This window comes from Empidonax traillii, unplaced genomic scaffold (assembly GCF_003031625.1).
Source record: "Empidonax traillii isolate 1590-97213 ecotype Southwest subspecies unplaced genomic scaffold, ASM303162v1 scaffold589:size398478, whole genome shotgun sequence".
NCBI classification, from domain to species: domain Eukaryota; kingdom Metazoa; phylum Chordata; class Aves; order Passeriformes; family Tyrannidae; genus Empidonax; species Empidonax traillii.
The window spans coordinates 22,320-46,225 of NW_020955782.1; the positions used below are offsets into that span (position 1 = coordinate 22,320).

General features: G+C 37.9%; 1 protein-coding gene across 1 annotated transcript in view; it reads left to right on the forward strand.

Moving 5' to 3' along the window:
• The first annotated feature begins 6,798 nt into the window (after positions 1-6,798).
• N4BP2L2 (NEDD4 binding protein 2 like 2) overlaps positions 6,799-23,906 on the forward strand; it is a 46,354-nt gene continuing 29,246 nt past the window's right edge. Inside the window, exons 1-6 of the mRNA XM_027898297.1 lie at positions 6,799-6,916; positions 8,029-8,160; positions 9,447-10,891; positions 19,662-19,786; positions 22,390-22,478; positions 22,838-22,914. Of these exons, the coding sequence (XP_027754098.1) occupies positions 9,447-10,891; positions 19,662-19,786; positions 22,390-22,478; positions 22,838-22,914 (1,736 nt within the window). The 5' untranslated portion in view covers positions 6,799-6,916; positions 8,029-8,160. The remainder of the gene's footprint in view (positions 6,917-8,028; positions 8,161-9,446; positions 10,892-19,661; positions 19,787-22,389; positions 22,479-22,837; positions 22,915-23,906) is intronic.

Genomic DNA, 23,906 nt, shown 5'->3' on the forward strand with positions numbered 1-23,906 from the left:
AGTTAAATTTCTAACATTACATGAGTTACCCAAAATCACTTAAAGTGCCCTTTGTTTCTTTCTATAAACTGTTTGGACAAAATCAAGGCAGAACAGAAGAGTAAAAATTGAAAGGTTGAAGAAATACAAGGTGCATTTTATCCCTTTTTTTCATCACACTTACTTAAATTCCCTTTTTAAATTTAGCATGCTTGTGAAAATGATACTTTTATTTCCAGCATAGGTATAATGACCTTTCCATTCTGTTTGTTTCTCTTATAATTGTGACCCTTGGACAATTGCATCAAAAATATTTTACTAGAAAAACAATTCAGATTAAATATATGTCATTTACATACTGAGCTCTTCACACTGAAAGGGGGTTTTGCCATTTAGGAGGGAGACCTTCAACTTGCAGTTAGAGTAATTTTTCTCAGAGAAAGAAAAATTGGTTCACTTTTTAGTGTTGCTCTTCTACTAAATAGCTGATACTACTATGAATGTGACTTAGCTTTGCAACTAATTTTAGTATCTCCTATGTCTCTTAAGTAATTTGCAAGGAAGCCACATGGAGACAATGACTTGAGATGACTGGAATTTTTAGAGCCTTTCTGTCTCTGTGTGTGCTGTTTCCAACATTGTCTCCTGGTAAACAAAAATCAAACAGCTGAATAAGACAGCAATGCTCAGAAGCTACTAGCTTTAATATACATGCAACATAATCTCTGAAGTTTAGAAGTACCACTTTAATCTCAGTGCTAACAAGTCTGATTCTACCAGAAATACCTATCTGCACCTGTCTTGTGGCTTTTTTCTAATAAGAAGATAAGAGTCATTAAATACCATATGGTATTTCACAAAATTAGGCAAACCAACCAACCAACCAAAACAAAACAAAAGGACAACAAAACTAGATGTGATGTTACTCTTCAGTGTGAGGAACTGTAGAAAGCCTATCACTCCACCTACTCGTCTGCTTTCTCCATTAAATAGTTAATAACTACAATGGGACACTACCAAGATTAAATGTGCTACTAAAATAAGTCTTTTTATCAAAACAAGAAGTATTACCCCCTCCCCAAACATGTCATCTTGAGTCAGCTGTAGATGTCCCTTTATCTACGACCTCTTCCTAAAAAGGTCAGTGCCTTTTTGGAGACATGCATGGGAAGAGAGCAATAAAATGTTTCATGCTACAGTAGCCACAGGAGCAAAAACATAATTTAGGTTGTTAATGTACTAAACAGAATCTCTCTTAACTGCAGATGGTGCTTTATTTTGCTACCAACCACTGCATCCTTTATGCTTTAACTAAACAAATCTAACCATCTTGCCGTCTGACAGGAGTAAGCTGAAGAGCATTAATACACAAATCTTTTCAGCCTCTAATACAGGATTGTTATTAGGGTTTTGTAGGGCACTTTTGGTTGTTGGGTTTTGGGAGGTTGGGGGTTTTTTTCATTCTGGTATGAGTTAACAGCTATTTTGTTGCTAAATGTCGTCAAATCTTCGTGCTGACCATTGTCTTATTTGCACAGTGTATTGCTACAACCCAACACCAGTACAACCAATGGCAGCCAGTGTCTGAAAAGTGACAGTAGTCAGGGTAAAAAAATTTCTTCTTCCCTTGTTGCTTTGAAGACAGGTATGACAATAACAGATTAGTATTTTGGGAGTCTGTACCAGCAGTCTTTCTTTCCCTGGTGATGAGCTCAGTTTGTCAATGAATTGTATTAGTTTCTCCTCTGAGTTACCTCTATTTGATTTAAATGCTCTCCATCCCTAATTGAGATGTAGGATAGGAGGTGGGAGAGAGTACGTAACTTAAATATTTTTAAGCAATGCTGTTAGTTTGACAAAATAGGGGGAAAAAAAAAGAATTTACTGTAAGTTGTATTTGAAAAGTGAGCATTTCAGTCGTTCACCTTCTAGTAATCAAATAAAAGTATTTTCAGGTAATAACTGAGTGGTTAAAATGAACAAGTATTCCATGAAACAGTGGGGAGGTAAACACTGCCATAACTAAGCACGGTTGCACTAAATTTTTGTAATATTTTATCCTCTCACTCAAACATTATACATAAAGCATTAAATACTTACACATACTGTGTGGCATAAAATTTTTCAGTTGTTCTATATACTTTGTTCCTGTGTTCAGGAACTACACGCAATGCTTCATTTCTTTCTTCTACTCACACTTTTTGCTTTTGCCATTCCATTGTGTGCTCTCCATTTAAAGCTACTTATTTTAATGTCCCATTGAATTTCAGTCTACTGAAGGCATTACACTCAGTCTCCTCCATTTTTATGTAAATTTGAGATGCTATTTAGAGAGTCTTGCAGACTAAGCAGTGGCTGGACCTTCACCTTGAGTGTCAGCTTCCTAGAAATTCCCCATGCTCTACTTTGAAATACATGAATTGTTCAGAATTGTGTTTTCTTGGTCGGCTTTCACAACCCATAAGCTCAGCTTTGTCGTGGGCCAGCAGTTGTTACCTTTTCTAAAGTACTCGATCTTAAAGGTTAAATCTCACCATTCTTTTAGTTCTGTTTTGCTATAATGTAACTCGGAGAATAGGTGCTTTACTGTCAAGAAAAATAAAAATCTACATTTCATGGAGATTTCAGCTAAAAACCATCAAATGAAACATTTCAAGAACTTCCAAAATAAACTAATTAGGTGTTTCTTTTATTTTTTCCCTGCTATTTTTGTCTCCAAAAGGATTCATGTAGTCCTGGAAGGGAATCAAATAACAATATTTAAATGGCAAATTAGTTATATTATAGTCAAAAGAAATCCAATCTATCCATGGCCTAAACATCACTTACTAAAATTTGTTGCATATATTAAAAAATGCCTCTATATCACACAACCAGCAGGTTACCAGGATTTTTTTTTTTTTTGTAAAAAGATGCAACTTTATGAAACTGTAATTCCTAAGTTAATTCTCAAGTTGAAATTTGAAAATAAAAAACACCACATTATCAGCGGCAATTAATAAGTAAAAAACTGTTACTGAGTTTTTACCTCTGAAACTTTGATGTGATCAGTGTTCCTCTTTGCCATGTAAAAGTTTCATAAAAATAATTTGGCAAGCAACATCTTACTTTATTGAGTACATCAGTTCTCATAAAGTTCTCCAGAGTTTCTCTCTAGATATAGTTAAATTCAAGGAATTATGCAACAGTATTTCTTAAATCATCTTGAAGCCTCACGTTTCCAAACATAATTTAGTAGAGTGACAAGACAAATTACCACCCAAGGTCATTACCCTTTACAGAGAGGCATGATTATATCTAAGTCTGTAACTAGTCCTCTTGAACTCCAATACATGCTTTATTAAAGTGTTATTGGAAGAGCAGTTTTATGAGAAGAAGAAAGAGTCCTCTGTTATGCCAAGACTGATAACAAGATTCAGGCACAAGATCTAAATGATTGAGCTATCACTCCACATTAACCCTTAAATATTCAAGTCAATCTCAAGTAGTTCCCACTGGATATTTTTCTTCCCTTGTTATTACAGATGGAGTCTCCTCATTTCTATATTAAATTTTGCCTAATCTTTTCTATTAAAAGCCAGAACACAGGCATTTATTGCTTTGTTAACAAATATTTAATTTTTGGGTTAATATTTTTCATGACAGCTACCTTCTTTATGCTGAGTTATTTTGGAAAGTTTTATCTAAAATGTTTCCATATGCATATTTAAGGAAAACCTTTCCACACAGAAAAGAATAGCATGATGCTTTTATTAAAAATACCCAGTGCTGCTGAGAAATCTGAAGAACAGTCCTCTTCCTGCTGCCATAACAGCTGCCATTCCCTGAAGAGAATGTATCTATCCTTGGGAGTTTTCCCTGAGGAAATGGATGCCACTGTGCTGCTGTGTTCCAGATTTTGCAGAAGATAAAGGCAGCACATCAGTCTTTTGCAGGAAAGAAGAAAGTGATAAAAACCTGAAGGAAGAAAACACCCTGAATCAAATGGAAAGGGAGGGAAGGGGAAGAAGAACAGCATTAGTAGTAGGAAGTGATACAGGACTATGGAATGTAAAGGAATAACAGGAACCAGACAAGAAGCGAGATCATATTGGAAAGGAACAGTAGAGGTGAGGAAGAGACTGGCAGTCACAGTGGATAGAAACAAACCCGCTGTGAGTACAACAACAATTGCAAGGAGACGCTGGGTAGAGCAACATGGTGGGACAGGTCACATTAGTAAACCTGAAAAGAATTAGGACAGTCCTCCAAAATGGACAGCTGCCATCATCCCTCTTTTATTTAGGAAATCAAATGCAAAAGCTACTGTGAGAAAATGCTCCATTTACCAGTTCAAACACTCAAGTTACATAGCGTCAAAATTATTTTTTTTCATAGAACATTATTCACTTCCTTTATGCGTACAAATTATGATGCAATCTTTAAGGTTCAAATCAACTTAAACTAACAAGACACTTGGAAAACTAAATAGTCAAAGTCTGACTATTTAAGGTGGAAATTTTTCCTTTAACTCTTCTCTTAGATCAATTAAAGACAACATTTCATGAGTTAATACGAAGGTGATGGCATAAATGTCAAGGAACACAAAAAGGCATCATTTTTCATAATTTGCTACCCATGCAATAAGACTACTACAATCTTATATTTTACTTCTATGCAAAGGTTCTACCAAAATAGATGCACATTACAGGAAGCATGATTAGGGTGACATATAGTAGAGGTACATGGTAGAATTCTGAGTACAGTTATAAACATATGAAAAAAATGAAGTTAAAAAAGTCAGACTCCTCTGCAAGCAAAGAAAACCCGCAATCTGGTAAGGCTTCTTTGTAAATATTTTCACTGTTAGAATGTTTGACCCCTCGGACAGTACTTTGACATACCCTATCTGATTCTCCTGATGATGTTTCCAATGGAACTTCTTTTACTATCTAGTGCAGCAGGTGGATTCTGGGGGAACTATTTGTAGCCTTGTCTCAAGTAAGTGTAACATCTCCCCATATGGGATCTGTAGCAGCTGTAATAACATGACCAGATAAAGTATATTTTATTATGCTCAATGAGGTTGAAAAAATGACATTAGGGTACTGCCAGTTGTAACATGTGGCTTCTTTAATTAGGTACACAAGTACTGGGAGAATTCCCCCAATGAAATACATTTGAGACAATTACTACATACACAACATGAAGCACTTGAGAGCTCTGATCTCCAGGTACTACTTTCAAAAGGTCCAAGTGCAGTACACTTATTCTCTCTAAATGGTTAACTTGGGTATTTCGTGATTTAGCTTGTGTAGGGAAGCACATTATTAGTATTTCAGATGGGAAATAGTTTTTTCTTCAGGATTAAATAACTGATAGTATTACTATTAGAAAAGAATTCTCCAAGAAGTCAAGAATCTTATTATGAAATATTTTTAATATTAAAATTAGGGACTAGCCTCCTTATCTTTAGATAATCTCATGAAAAAGAGTAAAAGAAAAAAGCAGTGTAGCCCTTTGTATTTGCAAAATATTTGCATTATAGTTCCAGCAACCTGCATTTATGTTCTCTTTTGCGTATCCTGTGTTATTTACATTTTTCTTGATAGCAAAGGTCAGTTCCTTATGATATTTCCTATTTTCCTCCATGAAAGGACACCTTACAGCAGAAATGACCAGTTCCTTCTGAGTTTTTCTTTACTTCAAAATGGCATTAAAATTTGTGCTTTGACTGTGGATTCCACAATATGGTACAAAATACAGGTCCCAAAGCCACAGCAAGGCCATGTCTAAACATAGGACTGCTCCCATCTTCTAGGAGAATACACATGTTGTTTTTCCAGTCTGGAACGGAGCGACAAGGTTATGCCACCCTTATTCCTTAGAAACTGCACACAGGTTTCCCAGCTCTGGCTACATGTCTGCATAACTGGGGCAGTGGTGCTAAATGCAAATCAATCTGGAAAAGTACCTGACTGTGGCATTCACACAATATGTATCTCAGGAGCTTTTAAGTTGGAAGAGCACTAATCTTCACAAAGCATGGCAAATGGGGAGAACCAGGAGATTCACTTCAAGAGCTCATTCCTGATCTAAATTAAAATGCTATCTAGGATACATACTTCCACACATGCCTTCCAGAAAATAAGGCCATCACACAGGAAAGGATGCTTTGGTTCTAGGGGTAATGGGAAGGAATGCCTGTCATGGATTTTAACAACCAATTTTCTCTTTACCACTTAGAGTAAAAAAAAATTCAGAGACTTCATAAATGATATACTTTCAAACACTCATAATTCATTGAGGTGATGTGAAAGAATAAGTATTGAAGGTATTTAGAACGGGGACATCACTTACAGGAGCTGTTGCGTGCACTAATTAGCACTGGGCAATTACTGCTACAAGATATTTTTTTAAGAACAATACTTTTTAGGAAAAATGTGGCTTGCCTTCCATAACACCACGAGTTGGGGAAAAAAAAATGTAGTCACATAATGGCAAAAAATACACTCTATTTATGCAGCAAGGAAAACCTGGAAATTCACGTTTATTACAGCACACGTCTAGGAAACTTGGGCAGCTTTTACGCCGGGCACAATGCTCATCGGAACTTTAATATCTCGCTAAAATCTCTACTGTTCTCTCATGGAAACCAGAATACCAGTCAAAGTAAACCAGACCCTCCGTCCCCCCGGCGCGCTGAGAGAACAAACCCCCAGACAGGACGAGCCGCCCCACCCCGCCCCGCCCCCCCCCCCCTCAGGGCCTTCCCGCCGGGCCGGGGGCGGGGCCTTGGGGCGGGGCGTGTGGGGGAAGGCCCCGCCCCTCACGGCGCCGCGCGCGGGGTGAAGGGGCAGCGGGAGGCGGCGCCATTTTGTGAGCGGGTGTTGGCGGTGCGGCCCCCCCCCCCCCGCCCCCCTCGCGGCCGGGCACGGCCGGGAGCCGCTGCCTGCAGGTTGGTTCCTCGCCCGCCGGTGGCTGCGGCGGCTGCTGCCCGGCGGGGCCGGCAGGCCGCTTCTCCCCCGACCTCCGCCGCCACCGCCTCGGCTGCTGCTGCTACCGACGTGTGGCCGAGGGGGACGGGGCAGGGAAGGGGCGGCGTGGGGATAGCGGTGTCAGCGCGCGGGGCCGGCGGCTTCTGAGGTTGCGGACACAGGCACCGGCATGAGGGAAGTGGAGGGGGGCGGGGTGGGGTACGCTTTACGCTGTGGGGAGCGGGCGGCTGACACACCTCCTGAGGGACGACTCTGGCGGCTCTTGGCGGCCGCATGTTCGCCTCGGTCACTCGGCTCCCAGCCCGGTATGGGAGCAGCGCCTGCTTCCCGCGGCTCCAGGTGTGTGCTGGCGCCGTGTGAGGCCTACGCGCGTTGTCACCGCCGTACACACAGAGGGGTCACGCAAGCACAGCCTATAAGTTCCCCCGTCTGTAGGTTCTGCCACATAAGCCTCCTTTTTCCACTGGGAGTGTGGCGTGCTCAGGTCCTTTAAGTTGTTGGTTGAGCCTTCTGGATGTTTGCCAAGTCAGTTAAAGTGGTGATTGAGTGTGGCAAGTGGCAGCGTGGTGAATCCCTTCTGCCGGCTCGGCTTCAATGCTTGCAACTAGTTCTTTACAGAGATAGTACAGACCTGTGCCTGTCCCCTTCGAGAGGCGAGACTGTCACAGAGGCTGCATTTTCTCACTCCGTGCTTGCTGTGTCGTCCCCAAGAGTGCAGGTGGATATGCTTTTGTGCGCAGCTTCGCTGTCCCAAAGGATAGTCAAGGAAAGTCTGTGAGAGATGAGCAAGAAAAGATGTTCCTGTGAGGGACAGTCACAGAGCAGTATCCTCCGTCACTGGAGATACGGTCATGCAGCAAGTGTTCACATGTTCTCTGTTTTCGTTCCACATCAGAAAATTGGCTTTGCTTAAATACCGTCCCAGAGGAGGATGAGGACTCAGGAACTAATAAAGCAGCTTTTTTTCCTCCACAATCCTATTTTTAAGTGGAGGCAGAGTTAACATTTTTTTTAAAAATGGGGGATAGCGTCAGTTATTCACATAATATCATACTTGCTTTCTAATTTACAGAAAGGAGGAACTGAGAAACTGGAGGTATGCATAAAACACATATGTCTTGAGAGGAGAGACCATTGTGCCAGCAGCGTTCCTTCCACCAATTCTGCGGAAGACGGATAGTTTGTTCCCTGTACTCTGTTCCAGGTAGTAAAGTCAGTAAAATCTCAGATAGTAAAAATCAACTTGGTTTAGGCATTTGGAGAATGAGAATGGCAGGTTTCTCTCCCTTTGGGTAGTAGGTGAGAAAATTCCTAGAGTAACACGTTTTGTTGTCAGTTTTGCAAGTGAACATGTTACTTACAAATTTTCCTTTAATACTTACTACAGATCTTTTTCAAAAAAGAAAAAAAATATTTTTTAGTCCAGGATGAAGAGTATGTGACATTTTGTTAATACTTACTTCCAGAAAGTTGAACTGTTCACAGAAAGGAGTAGAATAAATTCTCTATTAGGGGAAACACGTTCTTTCTTGTTTGATCCCCCATTTTTGGGGGGACCAGGATTTGCTGAATAAACTACTTGGCACTTGATTTATAATATTGTTATTGCTGTTAATTGCATACTATCTAGACTTCTGGAGTACAAAGCAAAATCCAAGAAATTCTGACTAATAATTAGATGGATAATGGCATGACTGCATGTCACAGGAGTCAGTGCCATCTTGCTTTGCTTGTGATTGCTCGTCTCTGAATCCTTCTGGAACTTACTGTCTTATTCTTAGAATGCAACCTGTTTATGACAAGGATTCTTTCTTTGTGTGTGTTTATTTTTAGAAACCATGTAACCAAGAGGTCTTGGTCTCTAACAGAAGTCTTTATTTCTGAAACAAGAAACATCATAACAGATTGCAGATATGATTTAAAGTCGTATTTGACTAGTTGTAAATTACAAATGCCGTCCAGCATCTGTTCAGTTGGTGTTAAATGAATTAGTTGAGTTTGGTTCGTATCATAGAAAACAATCCTTGTGATTGAAGTATTTTTTTGTTGGTCATATTAGTAGTGATGTCAGGCATCAGTTTGTGCATTGGAAATTGGCCTATGTTTATCCTGTAAAAGAGATTTCTAGCACTTGGCAGAGTAACAGGTCAGTAGAGAACAGAGATTGTTGATGTAATTAGTTTTTCAAGTGTTCACATTTTAAAATCATGATTTGTAAATTATTTGAGGTATATTGTAAAATTGCTGCTGGACTGATGCAGCACTATTGTAGTTTTTTACTATAAGCAGCAATTTTTATTATGAGCAGCAAACAGTGTGGCAGTCTTGTTTAAACCATACTTGTGGTAGGTGATGTCTGCTTTTCTCCTGAGTGAGTACATTTTAGTTGTGACTGTGGAGAGTCTGATGTCATAGGCCTGAATAAGTTCTACTTTTTTATACTTTACCTTAAAAATATGCATGCTGATAATGTGTTCATTGTTTTCTAAGATGCTTCATGCTGAAAATAGAGTAAGGCTCTCGGACTGTCAGGACGAAATAAAAACTGAACGATATTCTAAAAGAATGAAGTCAGCAGAAGGGACTTATGAGAAACTCCCTGATGATGAAAACCAAGGTATTCAGGAGGAGGTAGATGCTGAGAGAACATCAAGTGATTGGATACCAGCATATGCCTCAGATAATCAAGGGCAACATGAAATGCAGAAGCAAGAGAAAATACTGACTGATGTCTTGGGGTCATTGAATGAAGTTCTCCCAGAAAATAATCCAGTGCTTAGTCAGCCAGTTGATTTAGAAACTGTGCAGAATGTAAATCCTCCATTTGCATCAATAAATGACTCTAAAGTTCAAGAAGAGAAAGACCCTTTTATTACGAATAATGCCGGTGAAGATAATACTAAAAAAAGTAGTACCTCATTATCAATAAATAGAAATGCATCAGATGAAGATTTTTTTACAAGCAAAGAATTTATAGGACCTATTTACAAACCTGCCAAAAGTAACAAACAGAATGAATCTGTCAGTTGCAATGAATGTGGAAGCAGTGGGGGAGATGAGAATGAATTACATGATAACACACCTAAAAGAAAGGAGGCTAAGAAGATGCAGGCTATTTCTGCCACTGTACCAGAAATAGATGATGAACTGGACCAGTTCTATAAAGAAATTCACCAGCTGGAAAGTGAAAATTTAGATACTAATCCTCAGGAAAAAGAAACTGAAATTTCTCAGGATCAACAGTCTCCATATAATTGCAGTCCAAGCTCACAAGAGGACTGTCAACACGTATTGTTGGACAGCCCACAGCCATCGTATGAGAATGGACAGAGTTTTCTTGGGGAACAGAACAGTCAGAAAACAAGCAATGAGCAGCAGTTTGTTGTGGAAACAGATGGCTGGAAAACTGAAAATACCTTTAATGACCAAGTAGATACTAAATATTGGAACTGCTCAGTGCCTGAATTCAGACCTGCTTGGCAGACTAGAGCATCTTTCACAGTACCTCAGAGACCTCTTCTTCCTAGATTCAACCATCAATCCCATTTTCAGACACTTACTTCCCCACCACAGATCCCAGATGCTCTCCCTTTTCGAAATGGGGAACTTTCTTATGAAAATCGTCATAGTAATTATAGAAATATTGGTATCAACAATCATGGTCCATTGCTTGATCAAAATACCAGCTATGCTAGTCATAGTGACATCCATACTACTCAGGTCTTCAGAAATGAAAATAATGACCAGAAGGGACTCCAAAATAGTGGTTTCTGTGAAACCAAAGAAGAGTGTCGGAAGGATCCAAAAGCTGACAATATAGAAGGAATGCACAGCTTTTCTTCCTTGCAGTTATCCGAAGAAAGATTTGGTTGTGCACAAAAATTTCTTCTAATCTTAAGAGGCTTACCTGGTTCAGGGAAATCTACACTTTCTCGGTAAGTAAAGTCATAAAGCTTGAAAAGTTTATTCAAATAAAAATTTTTAAGAATTTGGAAATATCTGTAAGCACTTAGCAAACTTTTTAGTTTGTAAATTAGGCTACTAAAATGCAGTAATTTAGTATTTTCTGTCATTTATACTTAATGAGTGCAAATGACAGTAAATATTAAAAGTATTTACTTGGGGATTTTGTCTCCTTTAGAGTTTTGATGAACAGGAGCTGCTTTGTGTTAAATTTAAAATGTTGTGTATTCATTAAATTGCATAATCGTTTATTCTGAAGTTTTCAGGAGTAGTAGTATGTGATGGTCTACCTCTTTTTAATTCTTAAATTCCTTCGTTTAAAAAAATCTTCTGTCAAATCTTAACTGCATCAGTTTGACTGAACCAGAAGTACAGTTTTATTCCAACGGAAAAATTTTCGTTAAAAGAATTGTGCTACTCTGATAATTGTTTTCAGTGTGTTGGTGAAAGTGATCATAATCTCATTCCCTTTTTTTCATAGGACGGTCTGTCAACTGCACTGTTTATTTGTGAACACCCAAGAAAAATATTATTTTTTTCTTTAAAATATACTTGTTGATGTCTGGCAGGGTTAAAAGCAGGTGCCATCTCCAACTTGGATTCTCACTCTAGGTTTTTTTAGCCTAATTTAAAAAGCACAAAAATTGACATAGATAGAACACAGATACTACCAGCAATTATTTCTTGTGTAAAAAAAAAAGGTTACTAACTCAGTACTTACTGGTTGAGTTTCACCCAGAAACTACATCAGAAATGGGATGTCTTCTCTGGTTTCCTTCTGTTGTATGCTAGGAGTCTGAAATAGATCATGTTCTTACTTGAGTTTTGTATAAAGGAGTAACATTCTGTTTTTGGGGTTTTTCCTGATGTTTAAGACACATGATATCCGTATCATAGCTAGAAATCTCTAACAGATATCTTTTCTACATGTTTGAGTAATTTTAATTATAATATTTTATAGTTACTGATTGCTATGTTTTACAAACCTGCACGTGCATGTTTTTACGTGCAAGGAATTATTGCAGTAATTCCTTTATTATATGAAAGCAACATAGAAAATTTAAAAAATAAGTCTATGGAAAAAATGCTGCCTCATTCAATGAAGGAATTGGATAATACTTAATGTAGAGATACTAATTAAAAATTCCGTATTTGGTGTGCTAATTTGTCTCAGAATCTTTTTCCAAATGTATGACTCATGTTTTCTGAAAGATTTAAAGTATCTTGAGTTTTTTATGAACACATATTTGTGGTTTTTTTCATCTCTCACTAGTGAAATAAATTACTAATTTTATTTAACAGATGAGAAAGTGGGTACTATGAAATCAAGGTTAAGAATAGTTACCAAATGTGGGTGCAGAATTTGAACTGTGTGGAACTTGTTTTCCAGTGTATTCAATTACATGCAGTTTCATATGTTCGATGGTTGCAATTGCTAATTCCCACGAAATCATGTCTCAGGGTCTTGGATACCTTGCGGGGAAAAAAGTCTCAGAATTAATGGCTGCCGACGGGGAAAATACTTGAATTATTAGTTAAGTCTTATTCTTAATAAAGTTGAACATGTTTTTCTGTGTAACATCATAGAATTTTTCAGTGTAGACTAGGACTATGTCATCTGGTGTCATATTAGTACCCACAGGTATCTTTGCAAGTGTGGCATCTTTAGTACCTGCAGACAAAGCCATACCCCTTGTGTGAGCAACATGACTGTTAAGGAGAAGCAGAAAGTTGACATCATCTATGTGGATCAGCACTAGAGGGGAATGAGGTGCATCTTGCAAGTGGATTTTCCAAGTATGAAATGACAGCAGGACTAGTAGTTAGACCTAGGAATCTTAAATTTCTATTTGTGTTTTGTGCAAAGAAATTGTTCTTAAGTACAGACACTTTTCATCCTGCTCACAAACTTTAGCCACGTGTGTCCTGAGTCTTCCACTAAGGTTTGTGTTTTGTTTTGACTCTTCCATTCCAAATAAGCAGTTGGAATCATAGGCATGAGGCTAGTGGAGATCAGCTAGTCCGTAGTTCTACTTGGAGCAGGTCTGTCACCATCATTGGATCAGGTCAGATCTGTCTTTGCCAGGCCTGATCTTGAAAAACCCACAGAGATTCTATGATCTTGCCAAACTTTTCTAGTGCAGTACAACCCTCCTACTAAGGAAGCTCTTCCTAATCTCCCAGCTGAAATTCCCAAACCATCATTTGCATGTGTTCTGTGTTATAATGTGCTGTTCTGTGGTAGAATCTGGTTCATCTTCTTTGCAGCTTCCTTTCTGGCAAGGGATAGGTTTATTCACTGTAATAGGCTGATACGAAATAGGCTGATATCAGGCCTTTTGCTGCCTCAACTACCAGACTAAAAAAGTCCAGCTGCTCTTAACCTCTCCTTGTGGGTTATATGCCCTTAACCATCTTGGGAGCCATCTGTTTAGCCCTTTCATGTGTTTCAGCATGTCTTTCGAACTGGGAAGCCTCACCCTGAACACAGTATTTCAGAACTGACTGCACAAGATCAGGTAGAGTGTGGGTGATTTCTTCTCAGATAATCTGCTGATCACATTTTCTTTACTAAAGCCCAGATTGGGGTTTGCTCCTCTTTTGATGAGAGCACACCATTTGTTTCTCTTCAGTTTGATGTTCGTTGTAATCCTCAGATCCTTTTTACCAGGGCTACTCAACCACTTTCCCTCCTATGCTGGTACTTAGGTTTCTTTTTCATCGTTTGCAGAACTTTTCTTTTTTTCTTGTTGAGTTTAGTGATGTTTTGCTTAGCCCAGTTCTCAAGTTTCTCAGTGGCCTTCTGGATAGAAGGCTTGCTGATGAGTATGTTGAGCATCCCTGCTAGTTTGGAGTCATCTGCAAGTTCTCTGCCTCATCACTGGTCTCGCTACCATGCGCTTCTGTACTCTGTTAGTGACAGGGAGATGATGTTGGAAGCACTGATGATTTCCAGGTAGGCTGCATTCATCCTCATGGACAAAGGTATTGCTTCATCATCTGGTGAGTAAAGAAAAAATCTGATTTGTCTGTTGCAAAACCCATATGGACTTTTCCTGGTTACCTTCATTTCCTTAACATGTTTGGAAATAGATTTCAAGAGGATGCACTCCATTGTCCTTCCAGATCAGAGGTTGGGTGAGGTTTGGTAGCTGTTAGTTCCTTAGGTCTTTGTCTGTACTTGCCCTAAATATGAGTGTAACATCAGTGACTTCTGGGTCATCGGGGAGCTCCCCTCGTCTCATTGATGTATTTCCCATGTTCACCTGACCTAGACAATCCTAGCCTTCTGAAGCTCATTCAGATTCCTGTTTCTTGACTGCTTGTTTCCAGTTTTGTTTTGCTGTTCATATCCAACCATTACTTTTGGTCTGTGCTTACTAGTGCCACGTCTGCTTCTAAATTCTAAGCTGATTTCTCAGTTCCTTCTCCATCCCAGATTCATTTTGTCCATTTCAGCTAGTGGTATTATTTCACCCCCAGATGCATTATAGCAATGTCTTCCCTGTGCTTCCCTCTTCGCCTTGTCCCTATTTCGTAGCTCTGCTGCCGGTACTGAGTTGCTTGTTCCAGTGTTTATACCACTATCCTTCCCATGTCCTCCTATTTTAGGCCAATTTTGTTCCTTCTGTTCCTTCTCGTGTTGGGAGAAATGTGTCCTTGCAATGTAGTACTGGTGCTGAATCAACTTCCTGCCACTGCCAAGTTGGGTTTACTGCAGTGAGAATCTTTGCATTTTCTGTACAAAAATTTTCTGTGCACATGACATTTGAAAGTTGTTTACCTTGGGCGGATTTACAAAAATTTTTATGGGACAAACGCATGTACTTTGTCGGACTCCACTTTGTCAATCCAAACTTCTCAGAGAAAAGCTGATGAAAACATGATAAAAATGCTGTATTTCTTCTTTGGCTTTGGAAATGATTGGCCATTTAGTTAGAAACTTTTGAAAATAGTTTGGCCTGACAGATACCCAACAGTGGTATCTTTAGCCCTGGTAACAAAAGTGTGCTACCATTAGAAGCAGATGATGATAGGATCTTACAACACTGGGAAAAGTTAAGGAAAAGAGGTTTGTATTTTTAGAATATTTTGCTACTCAAATTGGCAGCAATTGCAATTTACTATTCCTCCATAAATACCTAAGCGTTCATTTGAATAAAAAGGAGTGTAATGAAGTAAAAAGAAAAAATATCAATGTAGTTTAAGAAGTGCATTTTTAATTAATTATGTATTTTTATAAACAGTGTTACAAGCAATGCTTTTAAAGTAGCAGTTACATAGTTTCAAAATCTGTAGTATTACTAAGCTGTATTTAGTTATTGCCTATTTTTTCCTCACCATGATATGTTAGCTGTTTTAAATAGGTGAATTATTAGATCCTGAGATAACTTCGTTGTTACAAAATCATCTATCAAAGTAGGCTAACCAGGATGCAGATTTGGGGACTATTTTAGTTTGGAAGAAAAATTAAAGCAGGAAAATGTGTATTCGTTTGCTGACCAGTTAAAATGAACTTTTGAGTTTCAACATGGGTTTGGTATGTCAGGCTTATAGCTTCTATCAGAGCAGATAAGCATGTCTGGAAGAAGTAGGTGAGCTGCTTTAATTCTAATAGCTGCTTTAATTTTGGTGGCCTACTCTGGTCAAAAGTGAGTGTTCAGTTGCAGGGAAGGTTTAGAGTGAAAAAGCTGAATTACAGCAGTTGGATAACATGCTATTCATTTCAGGCATGTGCACACGTTGATGCTGACTAATGTGTAATTTGACTCTCATTAGAAATACATTTATTTTTTTTTCTTTCTCCATCTCTCAAAAGTGGAATATCATATCTTTGTGGGTGTAAATAGTAATGATGCTTTCTTTGTATAGATATGCTTTTTGTTCTTTCTGTTTGCTAGTTCGTGAGCCTGGGATGAATTGTACTTCCAAATATGTGTTAGAAGTATGTGAGTTATTCCATATGATGTCAGCAAGTAGGTTTGTGTTTTGAATTTTACAAATTTAAACACTATGAATTCTGAAAGAGGTAACTGTCAGGCTTTGAAAGTGTTTTGTTTTATGATTTAATTTCACACTTTAGAAACAGGTTACATTCATTACTGTAGTAACTGAAATTTTAGTTCATAAACTGATTAATAAGTAATGATAGCGTGTGTTGAGTATAGTATAAGGGTTCTATTACTCTGGCCTCTTTGGTAGTCACTTTGTCAAATTCTCTGGTTTTAGGGTTATTGCAAACAGTTTGCTGCATTAAATCTGTTATATCAGTTAAAAAAAGGTTCATTAATAATTTGGCATATTCTGAACTTCAAGGAATACTAACAAAATATTTCAAGAATAAACTATATTGATGAGTTTGCAAGATTTCTTAAACCCTTGTCATTGTATTTCTTTATTACTACTAATGGTGCTTGGAACGTACAACAAAAGAATTTGAGTAGATGAGTTATTCTCTAAAACACAGAGCAAACAGAATCAGTTCTTAGGAATAAAAATGAAAATTAATCTCCTATTACTGTTGATTCATGAGTTCATATATACTTCTGTAGAAACTGAATGGTCAGGCTCATAGGAACTGTAGGGATGTGTTCATCTCCTCAGCTAGTAGAAGAATCCCAGATGTTATTTGCTGTCTTTTTTTTATTAAGGCAGATGGTTCTGTGAGATGCATGTATATTCAGTCAGCACACAAAAAGCAAGTGTGGAAGATGGATCCAGTTTTTCTAGCATTGGTGAATGTAGCATACTGGAAATAGGGAAATCAGGCCAAGTGTGAAATCATGGCCATGTAACTTAATGAATATAAATTCATGTTAAGTGTTTTATACTAAAGTGGAATAGATACAAAAATTGCTGGTGTGTGTGGTGTATGATTTACTGGTGCCATTTGTTCTACTTGGACCAAAAATAGGTGATGAATCCTTCTGCACTCTTCTAAACCAATGTAATACACATCCTATTAAAAGATTTAGGCTCTAAAAAGAATAATTATTGATCGCTGTTCAAAAGAGTGTCTGTACTTTGGTGTATCATGCTCTGCTTTCTCAGTTAGGGTTGCTATTTGTGGTGAAGTAATCTTAATACTTTGGAAAGGGAGAAAGAGCAAGGAGGAAAAAACAGTTTGTGCGCAGCTTTGATCGTGTTACTTGACAGTGCGCCATTAGTAGTTTCTTCTGGTCCTTAGTAATCTGAATTTTATTGTACATATCTCTGTATCTTAAAAGCAAAAATAACCAACAGCATATTTGTGGGACAATAAACATGTAGGGATGTAAGCTAATATTTAATACAGCATCCCAGTCATTATATTGTGATTCATAACAGATCTGTTGTTGGTGACAGGTGGCAAAACATAGCAAATTCCTTGTGTCAGACTTACACTGAAGTAACTCTTCCTGCACAGATGTATAGGAAAGCATGGTAACTTAGAACTGACGTATATTTGTTCCCCTAAGATATTTGGGATCTGACCGGTTCTTTTCTGTTCCTACCATCTCAGCAGTAGTGCAATCCCACATACTGCTGGTGCAGTTTGGTTTTAGTTGGCTGTGAGTATGTTGCCTACTTCTGAGGTTGAATAGTTGCCTGAATTTCCATAGGACAGTGATATCTGAGTGTTGCAGTGCGCTATAAATGCCCTGTGATACTAACTGACTGTTTTCTATTTTCAGATTGAAATAGTCAAGGAGGTTTTTTAATCACACTTTTTCTGTAGGTCAGACTTTAAGAGAACTATTGTCCCAGTTATATAATGTTTTCCTTTAAACACCAATTTCCAAGGACTTTCTGAAATGAAGTTTACATTTGGCAGAATGAGGATTATGCATTTGACAGCTTCTGATGTTATTGATCAAACAGCAGTTAATAACTTCCTGTAACTTTGCTATAATCATTTTTTCATGACTCACAGGTATTCACTGGCATGCCTGGCAGTGTTTAGAATGAACTTTAGTTAAATCGAAAAATAGCTTTATGATGCTTTTAGAAGGTTTGACTGTGGCATTTGATGACACTGCAAATGCAGAATTCTTGAAAAGCTTTATGGATTTTTTTCTAGTATTCCTACATCAACCATTGCAATAGTTTCTGTAATAAATAAATATCAGGAATGAAAATTTCACAATACAGAGTAAAAATAAACATGTAAACAGTGGATATTGCAACTGTGTCCCCCTGAATTTCTCTATTTTACCCTCATTGACTTCCCCACCGTGTCTTTTATTGTTTGATAAAGTATACTTAAATTTCTCCTGTAATCTTTAATGTTAGCTATGTAAGAAGCAGAATGTAGTGTAACTTACCCAACCCACAAATGAAGTAAACTAGCCAGTGAAATATCTATGATGTGCTTGGAAATGTCAGGCCTGAAGACTGGGTAAATGTGAAATTTGCTTTGCAGTCTTTCATATTTTTTTTTAATGAATTCTAATTTGAATCTCTGCATTTGATCCTTTTGTTTACAAATTTGTTTTAGTTTGTGCCCCCCTCCCCCCCCAAATTCTTGTGCAAGATTATCAGATTTTGCAAAATTGGTCTCTATGTTCAGAAGTCACATGGAATGACATTGCCTTATTGAAAACAATCTAAACCACTAATCAAGTAGTTTTTCTCCTGAATTGAATTAATTCATGCAGGGATAGTTAAAATGCATGACTCTCCTATCACCCTGTTAACCCTATGAGTGATAGGGAAAAGCAAGATAATTCCCTGATAGGAGTTTTTCATATCTCCATTTCTGTCTTAAATTTCTTGTCATCTATGAGACTGAAACTGCAGTTCTACCAGACGAGGTAACCCATGCAGCAGCTTACTGCTGCTCAGCCAGGGGACATCTCCATTGGTAGTTATTAATTTCTGGTGTATCACCCTTTGGTGCCTTTTCTAAAATAGTCTCAATCTGCTAAAGCTTCGGAAAAGTAACCTGGGGTTGGCAGGATGTGTCAGTGGGGGGAAAGTATTGCTTTCTTCTGTCTTGTGAATTCCAATGGATTAATGTTGCAGTGAGTGCCAGAGTTGATGAGAAAACAGGAACAAATAAGACTATGTTGTCAGAATCAGATGAGAAGACTCAGAACTGGAATAGGATATAGGATCTTGAAGGAATATGGACGCTCTTCTGTAATCTTGACTTTGATTAGTAGGATGGTCTTGAAGTTAATTTTGATCTTTTATGTTTTCCTGAAAACAGGGAAATAGCTGTAAACATTAGTAGTTTTATCTTTCTGCTCTTGTTCTGCCCACATCCAATGTGCAAGCAGCATAGACAAGGGTCAGAAGGGGGCACATTGAGAGTTTAAGGTCTTGAAAAAGGATTTAAACATCCAGTTCGTTTTTCAGCTGCATCTGGAGGCCCTGTGTTCAGATTGGTTTCTAGACATACTTCCAAGTGAGAATTGAGATGGAAAATGTTAGTAAATATTTCCTGTTATTATGAGGTACTTAGAACTTACTGCAGTAAAGCCATAAATTAGATAGATCTAATCAGAACACCTCTTGGGAGTGGAGAAGAACCACCAACTACAGAAGTAGTAGAGAAGGGGAAAATATATTGCTTTAATTTGGATTAGAATTATTGGTAATACCTGAGTGTACTTTTATAAATCTGTTTGAAGTTTGCAAGAGGTTCAGAAGTAGGGCACAGTTAAATCTATTTTAGCTATATTCGGTTTTATGTGTCTTCTTTTAATCTATCTGAAAATTTAAAGTTCATATGCATTTGTGTTTCCCTTTGTTTAACAGCATTCTGCTTGGTCAGAGTTGTGATGGCGTTGTACTCAGCACCGATGATTATTTCCGTCAGTGGGATGGATACACATATAATGCTGCTCAGCTTGGTGATGCCCATGAATGGAACCAGAAGAGAGGTTTGAATGCATAAGGGGAATCCTATTAAACTATGTTATATTGAGACAATAGAAGAGAAGCGTAACATGCATGTGTGTTAAGAGTCTGTGTGAAAAGAACTATATATATTTTAGCATAGTGTATATAGAAATATGCATTTAAAATATTCTTTATTCTTTAATTCATGTACATATATACATGAAATTTTGAACTTCTACAAGTCTCAGAGATAAAAATAGAAAAAACTTGTTTCTTTGGGCTATGCCCTGCTTATTTGTTCCATCTGATAGTAGTATCTTGATAGCAGAATTCAAACTTTTTAATGCTGGCAACAGCAGATGTCATGATGTAATACCAGCAACTGTGAAGAAAACTAACTCTATCTAAGCCAAAAAGAGCAGAGCAGAGGATTCTGGGTTTTTCCATTATTTTTACTGATCTGAGTTTCATCCAAAATTTATGGAAGTTTTTCTGGGGAAGACTGTTTTTCTTGTGTAGATTAACAGCTTTAATAAGTCATCTTTCTTAATACTTAGCAGTGTCCAAAGCTTGAATTTTGTTAGTAAATAAGTAGATACCTGAGGTAAGAAAGATTGTAGGCAGATTCTTGCTCTTTCTGTAGCAGTTTTCTAAGGATCTCATTGTCTGGTCTTCAAGGAGTATACAAACTTAACAAGTCTATGCAGATTGCTCTCTCTGCTGCAGTGTCTCAAGCAGAAGCTTCTTTCCTGCCTAGAGGAGGTTTTTTGCATCAAAAGATACAATGGAACAAGGGAAAATAGTATCTTTCTTGTTCCCTACCGCTTAGTTACACAATGGTTTTGGTAACTGTGACAGTATATGATGTAGTTACTCAGTGATTTTGATAACAGAACAAGAGTAGCTGAGTCTTGTTTTATAGAACACTGCAAAACGTTTGTCAGAGTACTTTTGGGTTGAAGTTACAGTCAGTTCTTACTTCCTGCTTTGACTAGATAGAGCTCTCTGACTGGAAGTACTTCAGAAACTCTTGTTTTCATTTTTGTGTGGGTCCCTGAAATACATGAAATGTGAACTTCAGAGGAAATGGTTGTCATGGTAGTTGGGATCCTTATCTAATGAGTTTGTCTAGGTTGAAGTTTCATATAGATAAATTCAGCTGCATAAATTATTTCTATAGTTGCTGCTATTAATATTGCAACATATTTAGCTAGAGCTTTGTAATCCTTATGTCAGAATTATGGAGAACACAAAAATGTATTTTCACAAATGAGAAAATTATGATAGTAAAATATCCTTCCCCCATTTTTGGGGATGGAATGAATCTTTAATATAGTAAGTATGAGAAAAATAGTTACCAGTGAGACCCTTTAGGAAAAAAAAAATTGATTTCTTTTAAATGAACAGAGTTTCAAACTCTCAGATGTTTACAAGACAGTGAAATACATATTTTGGTACTAAAACACATATGCATTTAATATAATAATTGTAAGGGCAAGTGCACAAATACTAGGAAATACTGGAATTAATTTGCCACTGCGACTTTAATTCTGAAATTAGTGTCAGTTAGGGTTTTAGGCCCTTTAGGTTCACTTTTGTGGCTTTGTGAAGTTTCTTCTATTTCAGTTCATCCTGCCACTTCTACTGAAATTCCAGCTGCTTTTGATACGTTTTTAGCATTGTTGACTTGATAGACCATAGAATCATAGAATGGCCTGGATTGGAAAGAACCTTTAAGACCATCTAGTTTCAACTACTCTGCTATGGGATACCTTTCACTAGGTCTAGTTGCTCCATCCAAGCTGGTCTTAAAGACTTCCAGGGGTAGGGCATCCACAGCTTCTCTGGGCAACTGTTCCAGTGCCTCACGACTCTCACAATAAAGATTTTTTTCCTGATACCTAATCTAAACCTACTCTCTTTTAGTTTGAAGCCATTCCCCCTTTGTCTTGTCAGTACATGCTCTTGTAAAAAGTCCCTCTCTACCTCTCTTGTAGGCTCCCTTCAGGTACTGGAAGGTCACAGTTAGGTCACCCTGAAGCCTTCTCTTTTCCGGGCTGAACAATCCCAATTCTCTCAGCCTTTCCTCATAGCAGAGATTGCTCCATGCCTCACATTGTCCTTGTGGCCCTGCTCTGTACTTGCTCCCACAGGTCGATGTCCTGTGCTGGGGATCCCAGAGCTGGATGCAGTCACCAAGGGGAGGTAAAGGAGCAGAATCACCTCCCTTGACCTGCTGAGCATGCTGCTTTTGATGCAGCCCTGGATACAATTGGCTTCCTGGGCTGGAAGTACACGTTGCTGGCTCACATCCAGCCTCTCATCCACCAGCACCCCCAAGTCTTTCTCAGCAGGGCTGCTCTCAATCCCTTCATTTCCCAGCCTGTATTGATATTGGGGGTTGCCCTGACCCAGGTGCAGCACCTTGCACTTGGTCTTGTGAAACCACATGAGATTCCCATGCACCCGCTTCTTGAGTTTGTTCTCTGGATGGCATCCTGTCCTTCAGGTTCTTGCTTCTACTTGTCATTCCTGTCTGTACCTTTTATTCCTTCTCTTAGAACAGTGTGTGTCAGAGTAGGTTAGTGAAAAAAAAACATCGGGAGTAGTTTAGATCTTTAATTTGCGCTATTTTTCATTGCAGCAAAGCAAGCAATGGAGCAGGGAAGATCTCCAGTTATAATAGACAACACTAATACTCAAGCCTGGGAAATGAAACCGTATGTGGAAGTGGTAAGTTTTGTTGCATGATTATGTAATTCTTTACAATTTTCCAAACTTAGGTTCACATGTGATAAGTTGGTGTGTTTTGTCCAGAAACATTTTCCTTGCTCAGGTTTCTAAAGAGAGAGACTACTTATTGATAACAATTACTAATTGGTATGGCAATGGTTTGGATCAGTTTAAGGATTTACTTGATCTAATTTACTTAGCCTGGAACAAAAGCTAAGACAGGTTGGGGGTAAGTGAAACTGAGCATGCTACCACTGCAGAGTTTGCTACATCTGTTTATTATACTTGTCTAATAATTTTTTCTTATGTTTTATGTAATAAAGATATACATATCACATATGTTTCTTCACTTGCTGCAGGCTCTAGAAAAAGGTTACAGAGTGGAATTCCATGAACCAGATACTTGGTGGAAGTTTGATCCTGAAGAATTAGAAAAGTAAGGTTTCTCTTGCAGAAATCATGGTACTTTACATATAGAGATAGGCAGATAAATATGCATGCATAAATATATATACAGTAAGTTATATTTTATTCAATGTATTATTAACTACTTTACTAGTAGTATGAAATGTATTTTATTTAAATAGGCATTTTGAGACATACCTTTAAATGGAAGTTTTATGGATAAACAAAGAGACAAATAAATACTGGCCCTGTCTTGTTGGCCCAAAAAATCAGTATTAAAATTTTATTGGACATGTGTAGAAAAATGAATGACCCCTGTAAGAATCACTGTTATTATAATGAATAATTATTTTGATAAATTTGTTGCTACAGAATGCTGATGGCATGAAATAGATAAGAGACAAAAAGAAATTCCGCATTTGGCAAGGAGTGCATCAGTATAGGACTTTGGTTTGTCTGCTTTTACAGGTGCCTTCTTTTACAGTGTTAAAGGACAACAGTTTATTACTAATTAGTAAAAGTTAAAAAGAGAGCTCATATTTTATATTATTCCGTTGCAAGCTTTTTTGGAATTGTTCCCAGTGTTCAGAGGATCTGATTTAGAGTACTGTTGAACATAGGTCATTGAACTACTGGGTTGTGAGGCTCCTTAGGAGCTACTTGTTATTCCTAGTTAATAATATGTATATGCTTTAGGAATCTATGAGGTATCAGTCTAACTTAGGAATATTTCTTTGTTTGAAATGTAATGTAATATTTTCACAGTTGATGATAGTTCTCTCACTGATTGTCATTTTATATGCGTCCATCCGACTGCTTATAATTGTTTCAGCTTTGTAAGTAGCCCCTACACTGCACAGTGTTGTACAGTGCTTACATTACTGATTAACTTGGACTTTATTGTGTTTACAAATCTTTTAAAGTTTTCACCTTCTGCTCCTAAGCTACCCCTAGCTTTTTTTCTAGAGATGAAATGAATTCTAGTAAGTTTTTCTAGTTTGGGGTACAGCACAGCCAAGTTAG